A 27,348-nucleotide genomic window follows, 5' to 3' on the forward strand; every position below is an offset into this window, starting at 1 on the left:
TTGAACTCGCCAGGAGGCTATTAGTAAAACTATTCCATAGAGCCATACATCATGGATATATAGTATATTTTTACTTTATGCCTAGAACACATAGGTGCGCTTTTTATGTCAAGTTCCATTCCTGCCACAGCCCTCTTCTAACTTCATAAAAGGAACCATAATAATACTTTGCTGCCAGATACAATCGCCTGCTCCTGTTTATTAAACAAGCCTTGAGAAACAGAACCTAAGCCCTAGTATCCACCACTGCGATCGAGACAGAGTCACGGCATTAAATCATCGGCGCTGTTGACACTGGTGAGTAAGTTCTCTATTACACTTGTATCCGTCTAGTTTCGATTGAGGGGATACCTCGAACATTGGTTTCTATGAAGTCAATGTCCAGTTTCATTTAATTTTCCTAAACCAAGAAGCGTTCGAGTATGAACGCGAAAGAATCACGTAGGAAAAGCCTTCCCTTTAGGTCGCTAGCCAAGCAAACGTGGAGACCTCACGGGGAAGGTGCTGGCGGCTGTCTGTCAGAGCTCAGCACCCAAACCCCCAGGCAGCCCCAGCGCCGCCGCCCGCGGGCCGCCTGCTCTCACACGCCTTACCCTCGTCTTGCGGCGCCGGTGCCGCTCCGGGTCCGAGTACGTCCTGTCCACGGCGAGCGCCGTGTCGCTGCCCGGCATGCTTGTGTTTGTGCTGCTGCTCCCGCCCGCTATCCCGCGCCGGGCGCGGTGCCGCCCAGCCCCAGCCCCAGCCCCAGCCCCGCGGCCGCGGGACTGAGCGGCTCGGGCTCGGGCTCGGGCTCGGAGCGCCGGGCACGCCCCGCCCGCACGGCCCCGCCCGCCCGCGGCCGCTCCAGCCCGCACACGCCCGGATCGGCGCCTCGGCTCCCGCCGCACGGGGCCCCAGGGGGCGCGGCCGGGCCGTCCCCTCCTTCCCGAAAGGAAGGATGCTGAGAGGGGATGGAGGTGGGAGAGAGCTCAGCCAGAGGGACTGGGCCAATCTCTTCGTTTGTTTAATTTTCAAGGCCGTCGTGTCTGAGGGGACAGCAGGAGCTGGGACGCGGTGATCTCCCAGAGGAATGGCTGGACAGAGCGATGACAGTTCCTCCTGCTGACCGCCGCAGGTTTGGGTCCAAGCCCGGTCTTGGAGGGAGTTACCATCAAGCAATCTCGACTCCCCTTAAAACCAACCTAAACCCTGTGGCTACAGTGAAACCTCACAGCATATCCTAAAGGTTCGGAAGTCCAAAGGGTAAAGGAGGAAGAAACCAGAAGTATTGTGTTGTCAGTTTTGGGCACATTCACTTGTAAGATTTTGACTTCGGTAGCCTAAGGTACCCTGGACACAACTGAGAACTGCTGCTTGAAAGCCCTTGATACCTAGATACTTTCACAATAAAATGGTATAAACATTCTGTCAAATCAACTAAGTAATTAGAGCATTTTTCAAAGTGGTCACTGCAGCACAGCAACCAATTCTGCCCCATTTTCTGCACATTACACATGTGAGATAAATCCTTCAATATCCTGCACAAGGGAGCTTCAAATGATACTTCTGAACACTCATGGAAAACTTGTTTTCCAGAGCAGGCGTATGCCAAATGTACTTAAATTCCTAAGAGTTGAGTGGAGTTTCTGACTGATTTTCACATTCATCTTCAGACTTTCTAAGCTGAGGAATGCATTTAAGTGACACTTAACATATTTTAACCCACTGAAAAGTGCAAATAAAATACTGTTTTATAATCACTAAGTTGTAGAGGAAATGTACTTATTTTCCTTTTTGAAATAAACAGACTATTTGAGTTACCACCGCTAATCATTACACAAGTAAATCTGAAGTTCCTTCCGGCCAACTCCCTTGCAAGAGTAGCAGGACTTCACCTTTCAAGTAGAGTTGTTATCGTGCTCATGCACAAGTCACACTGTTTTTCTTCTCCAGTTGGAGACAGCAACAGTCCCAAGGCATGTAGGTATATAAACATACTTAAATATCAACACAGCTAACTATCCCAGGAGGACCTTGCAGCTTTAGAAAATATTTCCCTGTCACTGGTTTTTTATAATGGAATCCTATGTTCCAAGATAACAGTACTGTCAGAGGTTAATTATCTGGCACAAGGCCTTTGTTGGTGTTTTCAACTAGTGAGTTCTTCATAAATGAAAGACCTGGAATTCTAAAATAAAAATAAATACTACACCTGACCTTCTTGGCAGGTATTTCTTCTTCAACTCTAGCACCAGTTTTAATAAAGTTATCCCAAAGTAAACAATGAGTGGGTTTACTAAAGGAAGAACTATTTTCCTAAAGTAGTACTCAAAGTACCAAACTAAATACTGCACAAGGATGGTGACTTGCCACCCTCCTATACTTCTTATGAAGCTGAATGACTTAGCTGAAGTTAAAAAAAGGCTGCTGGGGAAAAAAAACCAAAACAGAAATGGAAACTTTTTTTCTGGTCCTTCAGCTGAGACATGAACATTAATTCATGTGCCAGAGGGTGAGGAACTCTGGAAGTAAAGGTGAGTAAAAAATTAAATATGCAAATTTTGTGGGGCTTGGGGTTTTCACTGAAGCAATAATTGCACATTTCCAAACAGGAATGTTTGGTTTTCGGCACCTAGGACGAAACATCCTTATTTCCTCAGAAACCTTCAAGTTTTTTTTAAAGACTTGCCAAATGTAGTTGATCAAAGCACAGAAAGGTAAGAAGTTGGAATAGGGACACATAAAACACTACAACTGCTCGATGTTTTAGTAATAGAAGGCTTATTATGAATCATACTTTATTAAAAAGCTTAAAAGTTTTATTTACATATCAGCTTTATTTAAATAGTACAAGCAGACTACCCACAAAATGGTGAAACTTCTCTTTAAGATAAAAAGAGGCAGGAATATGCAATATATATTTAGAGGTAGTATCAACACACATACTACTATATTTACAAAGAAAGCTCTGTCCTAATGTAGCCTCTAAGAAGAGAACGTAATACAGCTGGTCTCGTAAGACCCCAGTGTTGCATTAGTCACACCTTCCAACCAAACCCGTGGATGTGTTGCTTGGGCACTACTCTCAGTGGTGCATACCAAACACAGCAGGTCCCGTCTCCTCTGCCAGCAGTGAAAGCCCTGGGCAGTTCCTGGAGGAGCTGTGACCACAGGACACCAGGCCAGTCAATTAGGAACAACTGCTGCACACAGCAACAAGTTACAGAGGAGGAGAAATAGCTGCTTGGGCGGAGGCATCTCTCACAGGTCAGGAGAGTCCTTCCACACAAGCTGACTTAGGAGCCATTGCCGTTCTGACAGTGTCTGCAAGTGCCACATCTCAAGAAATGGTTCTTTTCATATGTTGGACTTAAATCAACTGTGTCTTCAGAATTTATGTCAAACTGTGGTGCAATGCAATTCTCTGACCAAAGGCTGCTCTTTCCCCCCTTTATCTTTCCTTCTCACATATGTGCCACTACGTCCTTCCTGAGCCGGAGGAGGAGCATGTTCTTACCCTATGGCACATTTGCAGAATGCATTTCAGTTGGCTTGGCTGAACAAACACCACCTGCCCTCCTCTTGCACGCACAGCTCGTTTGTACAGCTCTCCTTCCTCACTCCAAAACAGATATGACACCCTGAGCGTGGCAGCACAGTACTGCACAGCACAGTACTACTGAGAGCTTCACTGAGTACTTCTCTCACTTATTTTCAAAAGCACACAGAGTTTAAATAAATGTTCTTCCCACACACTGCACCTGCTCTCAACTGAACCTTAACTCCACTAAAGCAGATTCTTCCAGATAGCAGCAGGAGCATGAAGCTGGACTCACAGTGACACAGACAGAAATGGTAGTCCATAGATTTGTTCTCTCATCCTTTGTTCTTCTCAGAAAGTATTTTAAAAATTAATTTCTATGGCTTAAATTAATGATAAAATGTTAAATCATCCTGGACATCCATTCTGCCAATTTTAAAGTTCAAATATGTCAAAATCCCTCACTTAGTGCCCAGCTGTCAGTGCCCATTCTTTTTCAGTCCTTTCCCTCACTTCAGCATGCTAGCATGATCCGCAATGCTTAACTCTTGGTATTTACATCATTTTGCCTACCTTTTAAAGTGACCTTTCAATGAGTGACACCTATTAGGAACAGAAGGTCTAGTTAGACTTAAGATCACTGTACAAGAATATTCACCACTGCATTTGGTTTGCAGAGGGACATACATCAATACTGCATTTACCTGTATTGCCATGTTTTAGGAAAATCAGATCTCTGAAGGTGGAGCAGAGGCACTGTCCAAAGGATGCCTGTCACCTGGAGTCTGAGCTTTCTAGAGATGTTTCACTCTTCCCTTTAGGAACCACATCTCTGCCATCTTTTGCCCCATGACAATGTGTAACACTTGCACAGCAGACACAGTACTCCCATCTGCAAGCCATAAACCATCCATACGGATTTATGCATAGGCCATGGAGGGAGCAGAAGTGCCAGTGCACCTGTGGGATTGCCTAACTAAACCCAACTCCCATGCAATGCAATCCCCGAGACGGTGTCATGTACACACACTGGGAAGTAACAAAAAAACCCCAAACAGACCTTTATAGAGGTGGAAAACATGGAAACACTTTCATTTGGAGGCTGGCTCAAGGTTTTGCCCCATTCTCTTTCCAGTCTTATCATGAATCTGGATCTGGCAATTTACTTTACGTCTTTAGACTTCTGCTACCCTATCCTCCTAAAAGGAGAAGGATGGCACATCTTTCTCATGTGGAGAACCTTGAGCTCCTCCAGAATTAAAGTGCTATTATTAAATGTTGTGTTCTGATGTTCATAGGGAGAAAAGAAATATTTGATGTCAGAGGTATGTTGGCAAAGGTACAATCAGGAAGAAGATGAAGGTCCCTTTTCCCACAATGGTAACATCTGTACTCTAAACAGGATACTGGGGCTCCTTTTGAGAAACTTTTTAACTTGTCCTCCAAATCTTTTTGGAAAAGCTTTCATCAACCAGTCTCCAGGGAAAGGGCCTACGTGAAAAGAGACAGTTAGTAATTTCCACATCTGAGGGCAAGTGGGATAGTGCTGAGTGGCACTAGTCTTGCAGTTAGCCCTGAGTGCACTGTCAAGATTCTCAGTTCCTCTGCCAAAGCATGAGGCTTTCACACCCACAGCTTGTTTGTACCCAGCACAAACTACCATGGGATCACAATAAGACTTGCAGATTGTATTGCCAAGCTGTGACAAGCATTGAGAAGATGTTGATAAACATTCAGATACCAAACTAAAATTTTAGATCAACCCCTCTCCTCCCCTGTCCTCTCTTGATTAAGAAATGTTTTATGTGCTTTCACAATAGAATAGCTCTGGACACTCTGGGAGTATGCATTTTCTACACAGTAAAAAACTGCAAAACAAAGACTTTCATATATTAGTGAGATGCACTTATAAGGAGTGAGGTATAGAGAAGCGAGTGAAAAAATTCAGTTCAGGGGTAACAGAAGTTCTTTTTTTTCCATTCCCCTGCATGCTATCATGTGTCCCTTGCTGTGCGATGAGAGGCAATTTCAAGGCCTTTCCTCATTCTCATACAACCTAGGAAAATTCAGCTACTCACTGCTAATTCCTCACTGCTGCTGCTGAGTGACAGCGATAGTGCAAACAGTACCTACAGGATGGTGGCAGTGTTTTGCATTTCAAATGCTGTGAATAAGAGCCACCTCTGTCGCAGACTGAAATGCCAGCTGTTCTGTATACCCAAGAACTTGCCAACTTGCCCGGAGCCCAGTTATTTACATTAAAGACAGTCCATGTTGCAGAGGGAAGTACAGAATTCTCCCACTAGCAACATGAATGGTTGCTGCTCATCAGCTTACAAATTTTCTTCTGCCTCCTAGTTTGTGATTTGTGGCTGCCTGAGAATGAATCTATGCAGCCTCTTTGTCCCAAATCAGCCACTTTGACATTGTCACAAGGCATGCAGGACCAACAGCTGCAGCCTGCTGGCACATAAAGGTGTACCTCGTTCCAAAACACAAATATGAACTTGCATCCAAACCATTCAGGCTGTTGCCAGAAAACAACCAGCCTGAATCTGCTTCTACTTCATATTCTGGTGGTTACATCAGGGAAACTTTTTATCTCAAATTAAAACTAGCACACTAGACATAGCCCATGAGGACAAGAATTGCTCTTGGAACGTGCCACTCTAACCTACTCTGCGAGCAGCAGCGCCTGCAGTCCCTCTGAGGTTGCATGTAGCTGGGTAGCTGACATCTGAGCTCCTAAAGGCTCTGTAAGTTAATACACTACAGCTTTCACCCTACTGCTCTATGGCCATAGCTGCACAGAATCCCAGCTCAGTTTGGGGCTGAGGGCTGCACACAGAGATAGCAGACAGTGCTGGACAGGAACCTGTCAATTTTTATGTATCTATGAAGTACATTGCATGGTGGTGGCTCTGTATAAGTTGTGTCACGCAAAATGTTCGACATCAATTACTTCCATATGAATTGACAATGTCAAATGCAGAATTAGAGCTTGCTTGCCAGTCAACCCGAAAACACAGATGGGTTATAAGAGGACAGAAAAATTAATGATTATACAAGTAACCCTACACCTTGTCCTGGTAACAGTTGTTGCAACATAGCCCTTTGAGTTTTATTAGATAGAGTGACTCTCTATCTATGGAGATGAAACTTACAGGGACAAGAAGCTCAAATTCCCTCACCAATGTAAAAGACGATCATCTACAACTCATTTAACTGTGGAAATTTTCCAAGTGTCTGATTTTAACAACAAATATTTTAAAGGCAGGAAATTTAAAAAAAAAACCTCAGAGCATAGCATAGATATTTCTATTATGCTAAGTACATGGCTATCAACCATTTTTTATAAGTATGCAGCAACACACTCCCTTTACACATCTAAATATAGTAATATGTCAAGAAGCCACCTCTGTGTTATTACTATATAATTTTACAAGATCATTTTCAATGAATAAAGTATTTGCTTGTTTTTTTTATTGCTAACACATATTACATTTTACTTTCATATGGTAATGTTTTTTATGGCAAAAATACAGGTCCATTGATAAAAGTCTTGCCAATACCTCCAGTATGCAAGGCCTTTATAACATATTTCTGCATATTCCACAGCAGATCCACTCACTACTACTGTTCAAAAGACAGGAGCAGAGCTTCATAACTTCTTGCACATTAATATTCATTCTTAACAATATTAAAACTGCAACACCTACATGCATATGTTCTTGTACTTGACTATACAATTCTGAGTATTAGAATCATGTTTTAGATTGAAATTTAGATTTAGTGAATTTAGACATGAAGCTATTTGAATACGGAGGCAAGCTATAAGATACAACATGATTGTTATTCTTAACTATCTGGGTGCTATTAGATGCTTCAGAATAGTCTGTAAGAGGCTTAAGCAGGAAAAAAACCAAATAAATGTGTTTTAAAAACAATATTCATAATGATTCTTTGAGGCTTTAAAAACCATTATTTAAACCCATGATTTATTCATTACAAAATCTGAGGGACAGTTTTTGGCAGATTGAAGTCTGCTGCTTCATTCTTATACAACCAACTATGAAATATCACACAGTTCCATTTTCTTATCCTTGGGACTTGAGTTTAGCAGGAATACATAAGCAGCAGCTTATTTTGCACTATTTTTAGAAGCTGTATCAACACAGTAGAGTTCTAGTATTTTAGGAGGAATTTCCCCTGAACTTCCAGTAGTGGAAAATGTTACAGCATGAAATTACTAGAAAACAGAACAACGAAGACACAACATTTCTCAATGAAAATTCCTATTCTGATATTTAGCAATACAATTTTCTGGAACAAAATTAATGCCTTTATCCCCAGCAAAACTGTAACCAGTCTTTTCTTACTAGAATTATATGTATGAAGGGTAGGATTTATTCTTTTACCAATACAGCTATGTTGATGAAGCATTTATACATAAACCAATCCTAAGGCAACAAAAGCAAAGAGAACCTCAGCATTCACAGACACCTGACAGGACAGGAGAAGACACCCTGCAATAGACAGGCTGCTCTGGAGCTGGAATAAACTGAAACCCTCTTCCCTTTCAGTGCCCACCAATGTAGTCATCACAGCTGGCCTCAAGTGTCACTGAAAAATGAAACTGCCCCTCTTTTTGCCTTAAAAAAAAAAAAAACAACACCAACCAAACCCAATTTTGGCAGCAGGGTTTGGGTTGGTCTGACATGGAGGCTTGCAAAGTAGTTGCCTCCGCCTGAGCTACCAGTAGCACCCCACTTCTGTCTTGTAACCACCTCAGGCTAACAATTTTACAGCTATTAGAATTTTCAAGCCCAGACAGAATAAAGGCATGATGAATCTCGCAGATAAACACATATATCAAAAGAGAGGAAAAAACTGTTATTGTTATAGGCCTACCGGTGCTTTTTTACAGAGTTCCTTTAAATTTATGTTTGAGTGGGTATATGTCATACATGTACACAGCCTTATCAACCACTTTAGTATTGTAAGGGAAGAAATTTAATGTTCCAGCTTGTTCATTCCACTAATACAGATTATTTCATGTAGATTTTGAAACACTTGTAAATTAGGAGTCTCAGTAGAAAGTATTGGTGAGATATATAAACTAATAGCAGTATAAATACCATAAAAGCAACAAGGCATATATCAAAAGTAATTAAGAGTTCTAGGGTGCAGGCACACAAAAGTTACAACAAAGTAACATAGCCAAGAAGAAGTCCTATTACATAAATTAAGAAAAACCTTTCAGAAAAAAAGTGGTATCACAAACACGAGGGACCTGATAGATCCTACTTTGCAAGTCTAACCCTCTCCAATTCCAATAATTTTCAGCATTTCAATCACAGAGGTCTGATACAACTGAAAAACAACTGGGCATATTCTTCATTTACACTCATCAAAATCTGGCATTTCTTACAATGAAAAGTTGTCTTTTTTCTAAAGAGTATATTTTCTCACATTTTCTGTCCTTTGAGACATCATATCACAAGCCTTACCCAGTTTGAAAACTTAACAGGAAAATGTTACTAAAAATTATTTTTCATTTCTGCCACAAGTGTTCACAAAAAACAACGTACCATTTTTCAGCAGTTCTGTTACCCTGAACCTCTAGACATGGCTTGAGGATTTGCTTGAGCTGAACGCCCGAAGTTCTGCCTTGGCTGGTGAGCAAAGCCGTGCTGAGTGCACAGCCAGCAGCTGCAAAGGGCAGTCTCCACACACGCCCCTTTCCTACATGAAGAATGATCCCAGCTACAGGTGGGGCCTGCCCAGCACAGCCACCAGCTGACATCACCGTCCTTGAATTTATGGGCATGGAAAGGTATCAGAGGCCTCAGGGCCATAAAAAGAAATGGCTGGTTGGTGATATCAGTGAGGAAGTAACCCATGCAAGCTGCCCATAGGCAGTAACTTGTGTACAAGAGTATTCAGACTATGTATTAAGCTGCAACAAAAACCACAGATTGCTTGGTTGACACAGCTTCAGAGTTAGTATGTAAAACTGATGGCTGGTAGCCTGTACTGCTACATGTGTATGTATTATCAGGGCAGAGAGATGTACCTTTAATGCCGGTGTTTAGTCTAGAATCTTATCCTTTAAAGCTGACTTGTAATTTAGATTCAACAATGTTGAGCTGCTCTGAGAGCTGGTCCAGGTGAGAGCTATTTCTGTCAAAACAAAATAATTACATTGTGAAAATACATATGTCTGAGTTTTATTAGCTCCCCCATCTTTTACTGGCACATCTACTCAAGCTATGGTGTTGACACAGGAAAGTGGGCAGGGAATCATGCCTGAGGGCAGAAGACAAAACATAGCAGATGTCAGAAGTAAAAACTAAAGGTGAGCATGCAATTACATTCATAGCTGACAAAGATTTAATTGTGTCATAGCACGTAGGGTACGTGTGTATCCAAAGACTCTAAATGTAAAAGACATGGAGTCAAATGTTAAGTTATCTATTACTTACAAAAATTTGTAGAATCATTGGCATCCAAAAATGAACTATTAAACCTTTAAAATGAACTATTTTCCTCATTTTTTTTCCCAACAGAACTTCAACAACAGCTTGAATTGGTTAGGCTTTAGAAAAATAACAAACAGCTTCATCCAAGCAAAAACCTAGCAGGAAGTTTCAGCGTGAATTTTCTGGTAGAGCTGAGATCAGCTGTTATATCTGAATATCATAATACCAGCTGCTGAAACTAAGATGAGGGAAAGCTGAAAACTAGCAGAACTGCTTGAAGGACCAAAAATGCAAATGTGGCATTAGAACATCTGTGGAGACAAAACATCATACATAAACAATTATCTGGTTTTCAAGAAAAGAGAAAAAAACCTTTCTATATAACTAAATAGCTGACCCAGCAAAAATGTGATCATCTTTTCCAAAAATGAGTCATCTCCAGGAAATGCTTCACTAAATCTCTACAGAATTTCCCCTCTGATACTAGTAAGTTTGCTACTGATAAATTTCCTTTAGTTATCTGGACTTCATATGGTCAGTCTCCAAAACTATAATGTATTTGTTTTTCTAAAGCATCCAATCCTTACATGAAATAAGGGTGCGTGTATACACAACTCAGCTTCACTTAGGCAGAAAAGAAGTAGGTAAGTTCAACTAAATCAGCAGGGAATTCTTGTATTCCTTTGTAGTAAATGGAGACAGCAGCAAATAAACATTAAAAAGTTAAACAATGTCCCTAGGCATTCAAATAGCTTGAAGTTAATAATCCTCTTAAAATGAGAATAAAAACAAACAAATTTTCAGTAACTCTCAGCATGACATCTTCAACCATTTATCAAAATCATACAGCAGTTTAAAACCAGAAGAGATTGGCCCCACATCATCAGGTTTTCTCCCCACAATGTATGTTCTGTATTTACAGACAGCTTTTTATATCCTCTTTGCATGCACAGAGCTGAACTTGCTGCAGCTTGTTTGCATTGTGACAAACCTTTTTTTGACTTGATTCCCCCAGAAATTCTTGGCATAATCCTCCTGACCCTGAGATTAGCTCAGTTATCAGTGTGGTGGCAATAATGACAAGGGCACAACTGCAATCCCCATATGGGCCATCCACTTAAGAGCTGGACTCCATGATCCCTTCCAACTCAAAACATTCTGTGATTTTTGTTTCCTTTTGTAACTTCTAGACCCCAATGCATACAAATGTGTGTTGGCAAATAGCACACATGAGCATTTCCTACTATCCTAGCTTCCCAAAATTCCTCAGCAGTTGTGAATGACACTTCCCTTCATGCCTATCATCAACATCTTCATATTGTCCTGCAAACTCAGAAAGAAGAATAACACTAGACAGAAAACTTTGAGGTTAAAAATATACTGCTCAAGCTCCCTTCTCTTTGTTCATTAGATATGCTACAGACATGCATATGTATAAACACATTTTATTAATTTATGCCTCCCCGGTATTTACAGCATTTCATAGGCAGAGCGAGCAGTTTACATGTGGCACTGCACGGTGGGCAGGGGGAATACCTACATCCTGCACCCCTGACTTCACTCTTCCAAAAGACTGAGCTGTTGTCGGCTGAGCACTCTGTTGGATGGACAGCAAAACAGGGCAGTGGGAAGAAAGTGAAGAGTTCCTTTGAGAAAGGACGTACCAATCTTGGTACATTTCTACCCCAAGAAGAAAAACGTGGCCTTATTCTGCTTGTTACAGGCTGATTGGAGATGTTTCTGAGCTGATTTTTAGTAATCAATTCTTGCAAAAGATTTTTAAAATGTCATAAAGTTGTGATTGCCTTTAGAGTTTTGTGAACATTATCAATTTTCAACAACTGACCCTTTCAAATCACTTCTGATATGGCCAAGGGGTTTAAATTCTAAAAATTGTGGGCAGGCATTAAAGCAAGTTAAAAACAGTCTGGTAATTGGAATGAGCAACTGCTTCTCATGCTCTGCAAAACCATTCAAAGAGTCACAGCATTGGTGTCTTTAGTTTACTACAGACCTGCTGCAGATGTGTATTAAGTTACATCTGTTAATCCTGTTTTCAGGATTCACTAGTAAATTTGAAATGCTTTTCATCACAAGTTCCATGGCAGTTGGAGACCTCTGAATGTTAGATATGGAGCTCTCAGTTACACTTACTTGTGTGTATCAAGCTAGAATTTATATACATAAATTATATATGTGCATATAAACACACCAATATGTATATAGATAGCTACATACAAAACAAAGAATATGCAATAGCACTTCTTGCTAATTTATAATTCATTCTAATTCACAGTTATTGAATCAGAAATATGAAATCTTGCAGTTTTAAGACTGAGCAGATGCTATGTTTTCATATTACTAGCTGGGCTGCAAGCTAGCAGGAGCACTTCTATCAGAACAGTGTCTCAGGAGGAGGGAAGAAATACATAATTTGTTCTAGCTGGCCTTTCCTAATTCCATTTAGTAGAATTTAATTGAATAAGTGCAGAAAATGTACCTAAGGTTTATATCCATGACGACAGTTTGTTCCCTGTAAGAAATTTCAGAAATATGTCTCTAGGTTTCTGTATGTAACTTCAACTCAACAACAGTAATTAAACTGACTTTGATCATCTAGGATTTGATCATTTGATTTAGTGCTTTGACAAACAGGGATTTCCACCCTGGCACATCACAATTTAGTTAGGACTTTTTAGATCCTGCTGTCAGTACTGGTCAGCATCAGTCTCTGAAGCAGCTAAGGCAGAACTTACCACATGGGTGAGATACCTGCTGCAGTGGATACTCAGGACTAACTTTCTGGACTTCAAATTTCATGTAGATTTGCAAAGACACCGATGTATTTATGCAAGTATTGAATGGGTAAGATTGGATGGGACCACTGGAAGTCATCCAGTCTACACTCCCTGCTCAACCAGGGTCCACTAGAGCACATGATTGTGATGAAATGGCTTCTGAATATCTCCATAGAAGGAAATTCCACAGCCTCTCTGGGCAACCTGTTCCAGTGCCCAGTCATATGCACAGTGAAGAAGTTCTTCCTCATGTTCAGGTGGCATTTCCTGTGCATCAGTTTCTGCCCATTGCTGCTTGTCCTATTCCTTGGCACCACCGAGAAGGGTCTGCCTTCATCCTCTTGACGTCCCACCGTCAGGCACTTGTACATTGATGAATCTGATGACCTTCTGAGACCATGTGGCACGTGGGTAGAACACAGACACTATTTTTGAGAATTTAGGAATATTCACATACAGATCATTGACTTAATTTATGGTCAGTGGCTCTTCCATAAGATTATTTCAAAGGCGCACTGATATTTTACTAAATGATCCATTACTCAGGGCTGTAGTGCAAGCACCATTTGTTAAATTTTTCCAGGATAATCTACTTGGTCTTTTCACTTTATTTTCAATATCTTTCCTCAAGAGAGATCTGGAGAGTATCAGGGTGAGGCACTAGCAAAACAACAGAAAAAACCCCAACAGAATTAACTTTCAGACATGGTCCCAGGACTAACATGATAAACAGGAAGTTTGAAAGGTCTAACTCCTGCTGCAACCTTTCATCAACATTCAACCTCAATCTTTCTACACCCCTGGATTTTGTGGTTTACTTGAAAGATTTCATACATCTTTCAAATAAAGCCTGAAGGATATTTTTTATTATATATACAATTTCTTTGAAGTAGTTGTGTATAACCTAAACAAATATATCTAAGTGATACTGCTAAACATACCTGCAATCATTCCCTCCTCAGAGCAGAAACGCTTGAGAACTCTTTTGGCCTCCATACCACCATTTGTGGTGTATTGTGTATTTTTGCACTGTCAGAATAGGACGAGTTTCACTCTTCAGACACTTTACAGCTAATCTAATTTCTGTCAACTTCTCTAAAAGATGGAAGACAGAGGATGGATTCCTGAGACAGCTGAATTTGAAATAAATTGCAAGAAAGATAGGTGTTGTTAACTGGACTCTTCTGCTGAAGGCTGATGCCTCAGCTGGGTATTGATGGCAATTCTTGTAAGCCCAGATTGGTTTTGGTCATGCTTTGTCTTTTAAAAGGGGTTATTTTGCGGCAGCAGCCAGTTTTCAAGTGAACCTAAAAGCATGTGGGCATTGAGAAAGTTATAACTGATGCTAAACATGGGAAGAAAGCTAAGCAATCTGCTGTGTAGGTGATAGTGCAAGACACACAAAAACTTGCCCGAAATAATCTACCCCAGCTGTTGGCATGCTGTAATGTAGAGGTGCCATGTTTTAAATTTGCTCTGAGATGAAAAGACTCAATATAAACAATCTGCTTATATTTGAGAAAATTTATTTCTCAATGTATAGCAATCACTGGAAGCCTAAAAAATTAAAACCAGTGTACAGTGAACATTTTGGCTACAGTACTGGTAAAAACCTATGCTTTTTTATGCCAGGCAAGGGACAGGAAACTTTCAGTTGGACGTGGCTTCATTTGCTCTGGAGTTACAGAGTTATGTTTCTGCCAGCAAGAACAGAAGATGAGGGGGCTGGGGTGGCAGATGTTACCTACCATGTATGCAGGGACTTGACCTGCAGGTACACATCCTGCCTTGTCCACTCATGGAGTGGGTGAAAACTCTGCTGAGAGACATTGTTGCATCCACTGATAAGATATGATAAATCTTAAGTAGTTTTTTTCTGTTTAAATCTGCCTGCAGACTTATTTTCTAACACCAGCTACCCAGGATATATGCCCAGCAAGACCTGCTTTAGACCAGTTCATCTCAGGGGGAAAAGGGGTGCACGACAGGTAACTCCACCTTACTGTTGCTATGTTTTTCAAACATTTTCTTTTGCCATTACAGGACCCCAGGGACTGTCACAGAAAACTACCTAGGCACATACAATTTGATGATGCTTCTCCAGGTGCATTTTGCCAAATGGACTCAGGGATGGCAACAGAGGAACCAGCTCAGCTCCGCATCTGAGACTTCCTTGTAAGACTTTACACAGAAGTAGAGATGAATCCTACATAAGCCCTTGACAGACAAAATAGGGGAGCAAGTGGTATTTGGCATCTGCTTTTGTACACGGGGGAACAAGAATGGAAGGTATCTAAAACATTTTTCTGCTTCACAGGCAGCCTCTTGAAATAGCTGCTACCTTCACCCTCATCTGTGCTTCCCAACAATGAAAATAAAATGCATAGCAACAGGAAGGGAAATCTTCAGTAACCTTTCCAATCCCAAGCAACAGGAGTATGCATGAACACTGTATTATGCCTTAAATTTTTTATTTAACTTGAAATGTCTCTGTAACCTGAAACAGGTCATTTACCTCACAAAAATCTCAAATCCCTTTAAAGCTAAAGACATTAATAAAACCGTGAATCAGAAAACCATTCTATTGGGTTTTGTTTACATCAGCTTCCATTGTTGCAAACATGTTTCTCCTCTGGAAGACTTTACCTTCAACCCATGTCCTGTGCAATCACCTGGAAGTGTGGGGAGGAGAAAGTGATAAGACATGGACTAGCACAGGGGAGGCAGCAGCAGTATGGGAAGAGCAAGACAAGGGAGAAGGAGCCGCGGCTCTATGCTTGCATTCCTCAGAGCAAAAAAAGCACGCTGTTTTTCAAGCACACGATTATCGTTGTTTTGAGCTCCCTGGCGTAGAGCTCCTGTTTTGAGCCTCCTGGAGGCTGAGAGGAGGCTGTGGGCCATGGCAGCAGCACCCAGTGTGACTCTGGCTGCCCGGCAGGGCCGGCAGCCGCGGGGAGCGGCAGCGGGGCTGCGCAGGGCGCACAGCGGCACCCAGGGGCGGCAGCTCCGCACCGGACCGCACACGCCCGCGGGTGTGTCACACGGGCAGGGGATAACCGAGCGGCAACAGGCCGGCTGGCTCTGCCGGGGACTGTGCCAGCCTTCCCAGCAGCTGTAATGTCATCTCCCCATCCTGCCCTGCCTTACATAACCTGGAGCACGGCAAAAGACACATGCTTGTCATGGAGAAAGCCCAAGGTAACACCTCCATAGAGTGCTTGTCCTAGTGCCCACCACGGCCCAGGAAGGACCATCTCTCAGAGAGCTGCAAGACAACGAGCTGGAATGTGGCAGCACAGCAAACACAGAAGTCTGTAACTCGCTGAAAGATGTCCTGATGTCCCCTATGAACCCTGTAGCTTGTGTGTGTGATCAGCCCATGTTGTAAAACTGAGAAAGCACAATGAGTTTTGAGAACATTACTGCTGGCCTGTAAACCATTTATCTACGTTGTGCAGCACAATTTGCATGGGTTGGGGGGCACCCAGGTTCCTCAGCAGTTGACTAATCTGTAACTCAGTCAAGATTTTTAACTATCTCATGATCTTAAGTCACCATATTAAAAACCTCACAAACAATAGCACAGATCTGAAGCATGCACATACACACAGAGAAGTCAACCTCAGCTTCTAAATAACCCAGTAATTCCTTGCACAGCAATGACAGCACAGGCAGTGTTTTTAAGACTCTCCCTTTTTTATTATTGTTATGCAACCAAGTAATTGAGGACAGCTGAGGTCATAGTTCTGTAACTGAATTTTAACCCTGACAACAGAAACTAGCATCTGATCTTTGGTTTACTGTAAGGTTTTTAACCTCATTTCCACCCACCACTACTGTTATAAAGTTCCTCTTATGTGTGTTGGCTGCTCGTCTTTCTTAACCTTTCGAGGCTATAATGTGGTTTCTTCACAAGGTTGAACTCTAAATATGCCTAGCAAGAAGGCCTATGGTACAACGTAGCTCAGAAAATTTGGGATCAAAAATTAAATAGAAGGCTGATGAGCTTAGTCTTTGCCTTACATCACTACTGAATTCCAGTACCATAAAAGTTTTCTTAAAGGCATGGACTGTTTGAAGCTGCAGAACAAAAATAATTGAAAAAACAGGGATGAAATATGTCAACCTTATAGAACAACAAGTCTAGTCAGGTATAGTGAATCACAGCATGAGAAATCACAGATGTGCTTCTAATGGACTTTGTTTTACTATCACCTGATAGTACAATCACCTTAACAGTACCAACAGATGTGGAATTTGGGGTTTGGCTACTGGGATGACTAATACCAATAAATCAGAGCAGCAAAGTAGGTCACAGAGTCCCCACCTCACTTGCTGCTCCCAGGGTCACAACAGGCTGATTCTCTTTTGCTTTGATTTCACATGTTAACTTGCCACTTGGAACTATTTCATTATTTCAAATAACTCTTACTTTTTAGACAGAGTTTCTTTTCCCAGGATTTTAGTTAGTGGATTCAGGTGCACAACAAATGGTTGTTTTTACCCTTCACCCTGATAAGCAGAAGAGCCATAATTAAAATGACAGTTAAAATGGTAGCACAATTACCAGGACAATTTTCTCTGAGCAATGGGCATTCACAACTAAATGTAATGATTAAATTTCTGCCAAAATGTTCTTTATTTTGAACTACTGCTAGTCAGCAAAGTAGTTGGAATGCATAAATTAGACTCCCCCAGGAAATAATACTCTGAACAAAAAGTTAATCTAATGGCAACTAGAATTTTGAATGATTTATCATATTCCTATTTTGTGGAATTTAATAAAAAATGCCACCACAGATAATAGACCATAAATAGAACTTAGGTTTTTCTATTCAGTTAGCGTTGCCTCATCTAAGGCAAACTACTTGTGTCAGAGAAAGACCTTACTTAATTTTCAATAAACCAAATAATAATGATGCAGAAGGAAAATTGTTACAGACTGCAAATTAAGAACTGTTTATTACTTTGTGCAGTTGCTTACAATGTTTTGGTAATCCTAGTTGGTCTTGATCCACTGCAATGGGAAATCCAGTGTATCACAGTGCAATGACCAAATGAAGTAGCTACTTCTGACACTTTATCTGTGATCCTTCTCAAGAAGAGAATTGCAAAAGGCATTGTGCAACCCACTGAATGCCGCGCAAACACCTGGCATGCTGCTCCAAATCCATTAACCGTGGACCCAGCTGCACCTCCAAGAGTATTTTCCAGAAATTGCATGTTCCAGCAGCCCATATATAGATGCCTAAGGCCTGTCCTGAGCATACCTGAAATCCACAGTGCATGAGCCCACAAACAGCTAACCCCACCAGGGTGCCTCGTGCTGCTGGTCATGCTCATAGCACCCTTTCTCCCTTGCCTGCCCTCAAAGCTGCACAGGTACCATCACACTCTCCAGATACTGCAGTTACCTGTCAGCACCATCAGTTCATCTCAGAAAAGCAAGTGCAGGCCAGAACTTGGGCTTCGTATGGTTCATGTTTTCTGGTCTGGGTACACACCACATTTTATCCTTCAAATTCATTGAAAAAAATCTGTGATTTGTGACTATTATTACAGCTTCTTGTACTGCACATCAACATCATGCTAATGGTACAAATGTCACAGTGCTGTCATTAGAAATCAATGTCCGCACTCAGTGATTCAAAATGAATAAATAGTTACATACACAAACACTGAAAATTTGAAAGCCATTCGTGAATTTACCTAAGGTAGACACTGCTGTGGTGTGGAGAATCTGGCACTCAGATTAGCAGTCAGACCTTAGGGACCACACTACCTCAGTCTACAGCATCAGTAAAGCAGTTTATTGAATCAGAATTGCAGAAAGCTAACTTCAAAATTAACTTGATAGTAACATGCCCATTAAAACCCCCAAACGGCATATAGGCACACCTTCAGTACTATTGCCACCTACAGATATTCCTCTTATCCTTCATTACAGAAAAGTGAAAGGAAAAAAAAAAGCTATGAAACATGCATTGTACTCTGATAAATTCAGTCACTACCATGTAATTCACTGCTGATTAACATCAGTTCTCTGGGTAAAAGCTACAGCTGAACATCGACTCATTTAATGCAGAAAAAATGCTAATAAATTCAGTGGTAAAAAGCTAAAAATATAAATCCTGCTTAGTTAGGGAAAAAGAAAAAAAAATACTTGTCCTATATTATCAGACACTATCTTAGATGATTCTGCATAAGGTAAAAAGCTGTAGAGGACATGCTCAATGGTACAGATCAGGCAATGAAGCATGCCAGTGTCCAGGTTTGTCTGGGGCAGCAAAAACCCTGCAGCCAAAGCTGGCTCATGTCTTTCCTGAATGGCACATTAGTGGGTTTGTTACCCCATGCTGCAGCTGAGAACACAAAGTGCAAGGATGTGGTTGTCTTTCTTTGCTGTCCCTTGCTTAAGATAGGGAACAATGGCCTTCATTTCTTTAAGGTACAGTGACTTCCGAGCAACCTCTCTAAACGTATTAGGTTTTTATCTTCATTTAGAAACATACTATTTTTCCCTTTAAAAACAAAAGGTAATTTTATCATAGTTTTTGGTGTCTACAATACTTGTTGCTCAGATTATCACCTATGATTGAATCAATTGCAAATGTTTCCAAATTAAATACTTAAGCCTATTTGAATTCTATTTTACTTACTTGCACTACAATTTTCAGAAAAAAAAAAGAAAAAAAGCTGTAACTGCTAACCATTTCGAGAAAAACCAAAGAAATCAAATTGTTAGCAAAATAGAATAATGAAACAAACTGCTTTTTGCACATTTTAGTCCTGCCAAGCACAGTACTGAATAGGGCTGAAAGCATTAGGACAACAGGGTATATGAGCATGGCACACAAGATCTCAGAAAATTAAATAATATAATGGTCTCAATTAAAAAAATTACTGAAAACAAGGCTCTGATTTTAATAATGTTTTCCAGTTTTACTGAGGGGGATGGGTGCAAATAGTGACAAAAAGATGAATGTTGCCGTCTGGAAAGGTGAATAATCAGCACAGCCACAGATTTATCCTTACCATGCTGCCCCACACCACGTTAACAGTCTATATAGTCACAACATTTCTGGCAGAGCTAAATTGCTGCAACTAATAATTCAGATACAGCTGAGCCTTGTAATTATTTCAGAATCAGGAAGCCCACTCTGAAAACACTATTATTTAGCATGTGCATGAATCCAGATGATGTTGATATACCTTGGTCTTTCATATTACTAGATAATTTCAATCCAAATGTGGATATTTCTTTCCCCATGCTTATGTGCATGAAAAGTTATGAGTTGATAAATGAAACACAGACACCACTTAAATACAACATACCAGATAAACCCAGCTGGATCAGAAGCTCCATGCAATAAGGTACAAACCAGGCATAAATTACTACTGGACATCTCCAAAATCCTATCTATTCAGGCAAAGCACTCTATACAAAGAGAAATTACAGAAATTCCTTGCTAGAAGTACCTTTTTTTTCAGGGTTCTGTTTCTATGGTAAATGGCCAAATATGAACTTTACCAGGCTCAGGACCCTTTACTAGATTTCAAAAAGGTAGTGAAAAAAATATTTTCTTTTCCTCATTTTTTCACACTAACTTTTGTGCATGACTGATTTCTAGCTATGTCTCCTTATTGTATGGGGTCTGTCCGTGGCAAAACAAAGAACAGGTTGTATTTCAACAGCTGAACTAGGGAGAAAAAAAAACAACAGGAAAAAATTATTTATGCAAGCATCATCCTTGAAGCAATTACCTGTGTTTCTGTATTTAACTATATTTAACCTAATGATATCTAATTAATCAGATATTTCTACTGAGTAGTCAGGAAATGTCTCAGAGCACAAAACATACAGTATTTTAACAGATACAAGCAGCATGAAAAGCACCATCTGAAATCCGAAGATGCTCACAAATCCCTATAGATCTCACAGCTGGGATAGCATACCAGCTAAAGTGAGCCAGCACTACAGCCAAAACAGCTATTGACCATTGCATCCCTAGAAAATAACATCTTCCTAATTCCTTCTTAGACTTAAAGATGGCAGGTTTAGATAAGATACTAGGAAGAAATTCTTTACAGCGAGGGTGGTGAGACACTGGAACGGGTTGCCCAGAGTAGTTGTGGACTCCCCCATCCCTGGAAGAAACCAGGCTGGATGAGGCTCTGAGAAACCTGGTCTAGTAGAAGATGGCCCTGCCCATGGCAGGAGGGTTGGATGGAACCAGATGTTTTTTAAGATCCCTACCAATCCAAACCATTCTGTGATCTTTCTGAATTGGTATGAAGGCACTGACCAAGAAACTGTTTGCTAAAAGAGTCACAGCTTCTGTCCTCTGCACCACAAGACCGGGGCCACGCAACAGGAGTGAGGGTTGGGGAGGACAGCTGGGAGCCAAGGGTTATGCTGACAGTGCCACCAGCTGGAAGGTCGGAGATGATAGCATAGGAAAGGCTCAGCACTTCAAAAACAAGTGAAAAAGGTCTTTTAATTTGCCCTCTTGGAGAACAAGCCAGAAGCTGCAACTTGTATGAAAGGAGCTCCAAGGTTCTCCCTCACAGCATCTAACATATATTAGATTTGGCTTTGATGTTAGTTCACATAAGAGAAACAACTAGTGTATCTTCAGATGCTGGATAATCCAAGCTAAAAACCTCACATTGTTCAAGCAAAAAGGTTTCCGGTGGTGTTTACAGGCTTATGCTACAAGTGACTCTTTTTCCTCACATATATGGGAGATTTTCTGGCATTTTATCCTACGGGAAAGAACCAGAATTATTTTGCAAAGAACCAATATATTTTTAAACACACTAGGAAAAGTCTGATTTCACTTAACTAAGCAAGAGTTTTGCCTCTGACTTAAATTACACTTTCACCCATTTTCCCTGGTACTGTAATGGGGATCTTTCTTATCTTTTAGGCAGATAAAATCTGACCTGTGGCCTGTGTCAACATGAAAATAGAAGTAATGTAAAATTTTGCTAAAAGTTTCACTTCCATATTTGTCCAAAAATGTAGTGTTTAACCTTTAAAGTCCTTTTGATTATAAATGTGAAGTGGAAACAGTACATTGACTTGGAGTACGCACGTTTTTTACAGATATTGTCTGAGTTTTATCAATTTTTTAACGGACGCACAGTGTTTTGGGTCCAACACTGCAAAGTCTGAGTGATTCAGGGGCTTCAGTCCTATCATCAAAATAACTTGAGTATTTTTAAGAATTTAGGCCTTAGTGGCTTAAGTGTAAAACTCTCAGATTATCTGTTTAATTCATTGGGAATTAAAGCTCTGACTCATTCGTAGATATAGATGAGCTTTAAAAAGCTTAAAATAATTTTCTGTTCTGACAATCTGCCCATTTAAATGCTTGTCTCCCTCCTTACAGGACTGGGTCAGCTTCTAGGGAAGATGATGCTGTATCACTGTGGCATATTAATTTAAACTGGCATCAGTTCTGGTCTTTCCTAGCAATGATGTGGTCTTCCCAGCTATGATTTAAGCAGATCTGCAACTGCTGTATGATTAGTCAAGCAATCCTAGAAGCAGGGGCAGAAATCTTTGAAGAGCACAGTAAAAAGGTTAGGGCCAGAATTGCTACAGCAGATTTAATATAAGCTGTCCCTATTTATGAGCCAAAATTTTGAGCACTGAAAAGGAACCTGAGTTCAAATGCAATTAACAAACTCTCTTTAGTGCCTTTTTAAAAAGAAGAGCATTAGGAACAGGTGAAAAAAAGCTAACTAACTTGTTGGCAAATGCAGACATGACCCATACTTTTAATTCACTGCTGTTTTTTTTACAGCAGGTCATTATTCTCATTAATTGCTAGCTGCTGGCAGATTCCTTGACATTTTGGATGAAAGATCAAGCTGGATTTAATAGAGTGATCAAGAGGAAAGAGGTTATAATTCTTTAGGTTAAAAATCTGCCAAATCAATGACATTGTGCAGACTGACATCATGATAAGCAGTAGCTCACTGATACAGCAGTCCATTTTTTAATCAGAGTGACATAATAAAGCTATCGTCTGGCTTGACATATAATTGCATCATACATGCATGGCCAAGATTAACTGTAAATCCAACACAGTGTCTCTCCTGATTCCTCTTAGAAGTTCAAGGTGGGCAGGAAGGTGTGAGAGGATTTATGCAGGTGTGTTTTCATCTGTGAACAAAGAAATTCTGTTACTGGATTGAAGGGTACATCTAGCAGCACTACCTAAATACAAGGACATTTAGGTTCAGGGCGTTCTAGCTTTTCCATCACCATCATTCAGAACTACTAAGAAATATGGCTAGTATCAGATCTGAACACACAGATATGCTTTTCCAGAGGTGCTCACTAGGAACAGCCTTTGACATGTGAGCAGAGCAAGGGGCTCAGACACATCTCCAGCTCTGAAATGAGACATGCTAACTGGTGTGTTATAGACTAAGTGCAATTGGCTTTTTCAAACAATGATTATTTTTTACAGGTAGCTTATCCTGCAGAAATATGAACCAATCTTGTTTACTCCAAAGCACACATCCCATGGCAGATACCAGACAACAGATATTCAGGCTGAACTGAAAAAAAACCAGGCAGGAAGATAAAAGGAATAATGGTTACATGCTGTGTGTCAGCTTTGGGTGGGGAAAGTTGGAGCATGAATTTTTCTTATAGAGACAGGGCTTCAGTACAGCTCAAGGAATGCTGAAACACTTAAGTAAGTGCAAGGAGAAGGAAATGGGGAAATGCCCCAAACTCTTTCTGACAGTATGTGCTTCCAGTGTGATACCCGCCTCGAAAAGTAAAGTTTTGCTAAACCAACTAATTGGATTCTGCCAGGCTGCAGAAGTATCATCAATCATGTATTGGTATAGGGAACTGACTATTTCCAGAAAATTAAATTTAAAAGGCAACATAGTAGACTGATAGATTCAAAAGCCTTATGACATTCACACTGGAGCATACTGAATATTTTAAAATTCAGGAACTGAGAAGGATTTTGTAGAAATCTCTGCTAAAATTGTACATTTGAAGATGCAGCAAGATACATTAGGAATTAGCAAGGCATGAAATTGTCTCACAAAGAAAATCACTTCTATGAAACAGTGATAAACGGCACAGGAAAATTATAGATAATGATCAGAATTTTTGTGCTACTTTCCACTGACTGCTCTGTCACTTGTTCTAAGTAAATGAATAAGGAACTTTTCTCCAGCCAGTGAAACCAAGAATAAGGAAAATCCTGTGTTATCCTAGTTTACTGAGTCTTGATACATGCAGAGATGCAGCACATACCATTATGGGGTATATCTGAACTGACAAAGAAGGTACTTCCTTTGGAGAAAGGCTCTCTGCATCTCTGATACCTGCAAAGGGTGACCCATTGCCCAAGCAGTCAGTCAATCAAGTCCCTTTTCCACCAGTCAAGAAAGCTCCCTGCTGAGTATGGCATATACTGCTTTCTAAAATTCAACCCCTGCTTACTGAGTAGGGCTCCAGGCCCTCAACTGCTTGATATGGGACAATTACTCTGGTAAAGTGGGGATTTACTACATTAACTGAGTGCAATGGTTTTCAAGAAAAAGTCTAAGAACATCTGAGCTACTGAGACAGATGAGACTAAATTCAATCCACTGTCGAGACTTAATAAATAGGTCAGATAAGAGCACGTGACAAGCTACACACAGTCATAACTGGAAAACTATTCTCTATGCAGAAGTTAGAATAAAAGCTTGATTTGAGACAGTGGAATTTTTAGGACTGAAAGCATTGTTAAATAACACTAACTAGCCATTAAAAAGCACACTACACCTGCAAACAGCTCTTCAATAGTTAGATACAATGACTATTTCTACTCAATATCCTTGTGTTATCGGCATTATTTTTTGTGTAATCTGCATTAATTTTTTAGCTCTGAAAAATGAGGTCTTTAGATAAGACACCCCAAATTACAGACAAGTACTTATTTGCAGATGGATTATCAGTAGGCATGTGATGAGTCAATGACAAAATTCAGCTGTGGGTCTGAGCCTGTGACTTGGGTTCTTGTCTAGTAAAAACTCCCTCCCAGGTAAGAGGAAAGGCAGAAACATGTAGGCAAAATAGACTGAGATTTCACTGATCTGCAGAATGCTGGAGTCTACAAAGCAGTAATTGCAAACAGAGCATTTGTAAGGCTCCTCACTCAGATGTCAAAACCCTTACATACACGAAGAGATTTCCTTTACCTGAACTGCCACAAAAAAAAAAAAAAAAAAAAAAAAAAAAATTAGCCATCTTTCAGAAGCAGCCAAATGGCTGCTACAAGGAGTTCCACAGCAGCTAAACTTGCCTTCAGCCTCTTCTCTATTGTTTTCTCAGGCATCACAAACCCACTGGCATCTGCAGCTACTTTTTGCCACATGCTGAGGATTGCTACTACAAGAGGAAAGTTTAACACCAGAGCAGCCCAGTGCCACCTGTTAACAAGACTGACAAACACAAAACACCTCTAATGTAGATTCACCATGTCACACTTAGACATGAATTACCCTAGTCACAACTGGACTCTGCACTGCTGAAATGTCTGTTGTCACCAGCTTACCAATTGCCTGAGCCTTTAAATTAGGCATGAATATAGAGATGACCAGCATCCTTCACCTGACTGTAGTATCCCAGTTTTTCCCATCACCTTCATCTGATGAAAGCCATAGATAAGTATTTGCCCTTCTAGCAAAATAATCAGCCTCAAGGAGGGTTGGCTTGCACTCAACATGAACAAATCAAATCTACAACGAGAAACACCTAAGTATTTTCCCATTTTTTCAAGGGAAACAAACAAACCACTACATGAATGTCATTGGCTACATCTATTTTTGAGCAAAACTTGGAGAATATAGAGACTTCACCAGACTCTTTAAAAACAATCCATGTCAGATAAAACATCAAAAATAAACAGTTACCTGTAACACATTTAGTATGGGATTCCTCCTTTTACCCGAAGATACCTGATTTTTTGAGAAAAAAGCCAACTTTATTCAGACTGATAAATCTCCCATTATTTTGCCCAATTCTCCCCTTTTCCCTTTGACTTTCTTTAATCTTCTCAGATTCAACTGTCTTCTCCAAGCATTCCTACTGGATCCAATATGAAGAACAGAGTCACCACAAAAATATCTCCCAGGTATATGCTAAATATGATACCTCTTGCAAACCGCAGCAGAGGCACAGACCCTCTCAGTTTCTTGGTAATATCAAAGCTTTCATCACTATACCCATCTAGTAGCTTTGAAAAAGAAAAAACAGTAACATGTTAGCAGGCACATCTGACATCACAGAAGCAGAAGACAATGATCAACCTCTTCCTTTCAAGCACTTTTTCCATGTCAAGTGCAGTTTGTGCCTTTTCTCCTTGACATCCTTCCCACAAGCACCACAGAGTAGCTGGTTGTTGGCTTGCAGAGTGTGGATGGAGAGTTGTAGGAACAGCACATACCTTGTGTGTAAGTCAGAGAGCTGATACGGAGCTAAAGTGTCATTGGGGTGGGGAAATCAAACCTTCTAAATAGTCAACATATCTGACTCTAAATGCTCCTTTCTCAACTTCTCCTAATTCCAGAGCACAGCTTGCGGACTCCACATTCCTGATGTGCTCTTTTGTCTATCATAACCAAAATACCTAAACTGACAGATACCTGGTTGTTGGGCTGTTTTTTAGTGTATGTCACTAATTCTTAGCTTGGTTGACTGAAGAGGGCACATTTGAGTTCTGCACACAGTGCTGACAATTTCCACTCGTATGCATCTAAATTAAGGAAGTGAGACTGCAATGCCAACAAAGGAAATGGCTTTGTTGAACACATGCTCTTTAGGCAAATGCCTTCACATTTCCCCCAGGGGAGGAGCACCCTGCACAGCATTAGACTACAGAGAAGAGGCTCAGCAATATGTCAGGCTGAGTAGCTTTTAACATAAAACTGTCAGGATCCTCAAGAACTGGATCTAGACTGAAGTTCAGCATCAAAGGCTGTGGCAGCGTTCTTGCATATACTTATAATGCTAGAGAAGAGAGATTGCATGAGTTCCTAATATATGCCATTCCTCATCCTCATGCCTTAGTGTAATGACTTTTCAGCAGAACAGGCAGCCCTCCTGAAACGTGTCATTCAAATGATGCACAGCTCTTTCTTGGGATAAAATAATCAGGTTTTTAATATCAGATAAGAATATTGACAGCCCATTTAAACTGTGTTAGGAAATACCAATTTCAAATGTGATGCAAACACGGAAACCAAAAAGACAACAACCTTCTACTTTATTTCTGTGGAATACAAGACTAATTTCACTCTTGACATTTTCTCTAATCAGTCAATCACTCTGCTATTTGGCCATTGCATAAGAATTATACAATGTTAACAGCATCCCTTTGGTTTTAATTCCTTTTTGTAGGCAGCTGTGAAATATTGAGTGGGTCAGAATGTGCAACTACAAACCACTATTACTAATTTTAGGTTTTACTCTTGTGCCCCCATAACTCAGACTGCAGTCACTTCAACAAGAAGGTGAGAACTC

General features: G+C 40.6%; 1 protein-coding gene across 2 annotated transcripts in view; it reads right to left on the bottom strand.

Moving 5' to 3' along the window:
* The window catches only part of TMCC3 (transmembrane and coiled-coil domain family 3), a 49,245-nt gene extending 40,027 nt beyond the window's left edge, over nucleotides 1-9,218 (bottom strand). Inside the window, exon 1 of one of the 2 annotated variants that reach the window (XM_066319283.1) lies at nucleotides 9,112-9,218. In XM_066319283.1, the coding sequence (XP_066175380.1) occupies nucleotides 9,112-9,114 (3 nt within the window). In that variant the 5' untranslated portion in view covers nucleotides 9,115-9,218. Of the gene's footprint in view, nucleotides 1-593; nucleotides 672-9,111 lie in introns of those variants that run through there. The other variant, XM_066319282.1, reaches the window with a different exon arrangement.
* Between the last annotated feature and the right edge of the window lie 18,130 nt (nucleotides 9,219-27,348).

The sequence above is a fragment of the Sylvia atricapilla genome, chromosome 5 (genome assembly GCF_009819655.1).
Source record: "Sylvia atricapilla isolate bSylAtr1 chromosome 5, bSylAtr1.pri, whole genome shotgun sequence".
Lineage (NCBI taxonomy): Eukaryota > Metazoa > Chordata > Aves > Passeriformes > Sylviidae > Sylvia > Sylvia atricapilla.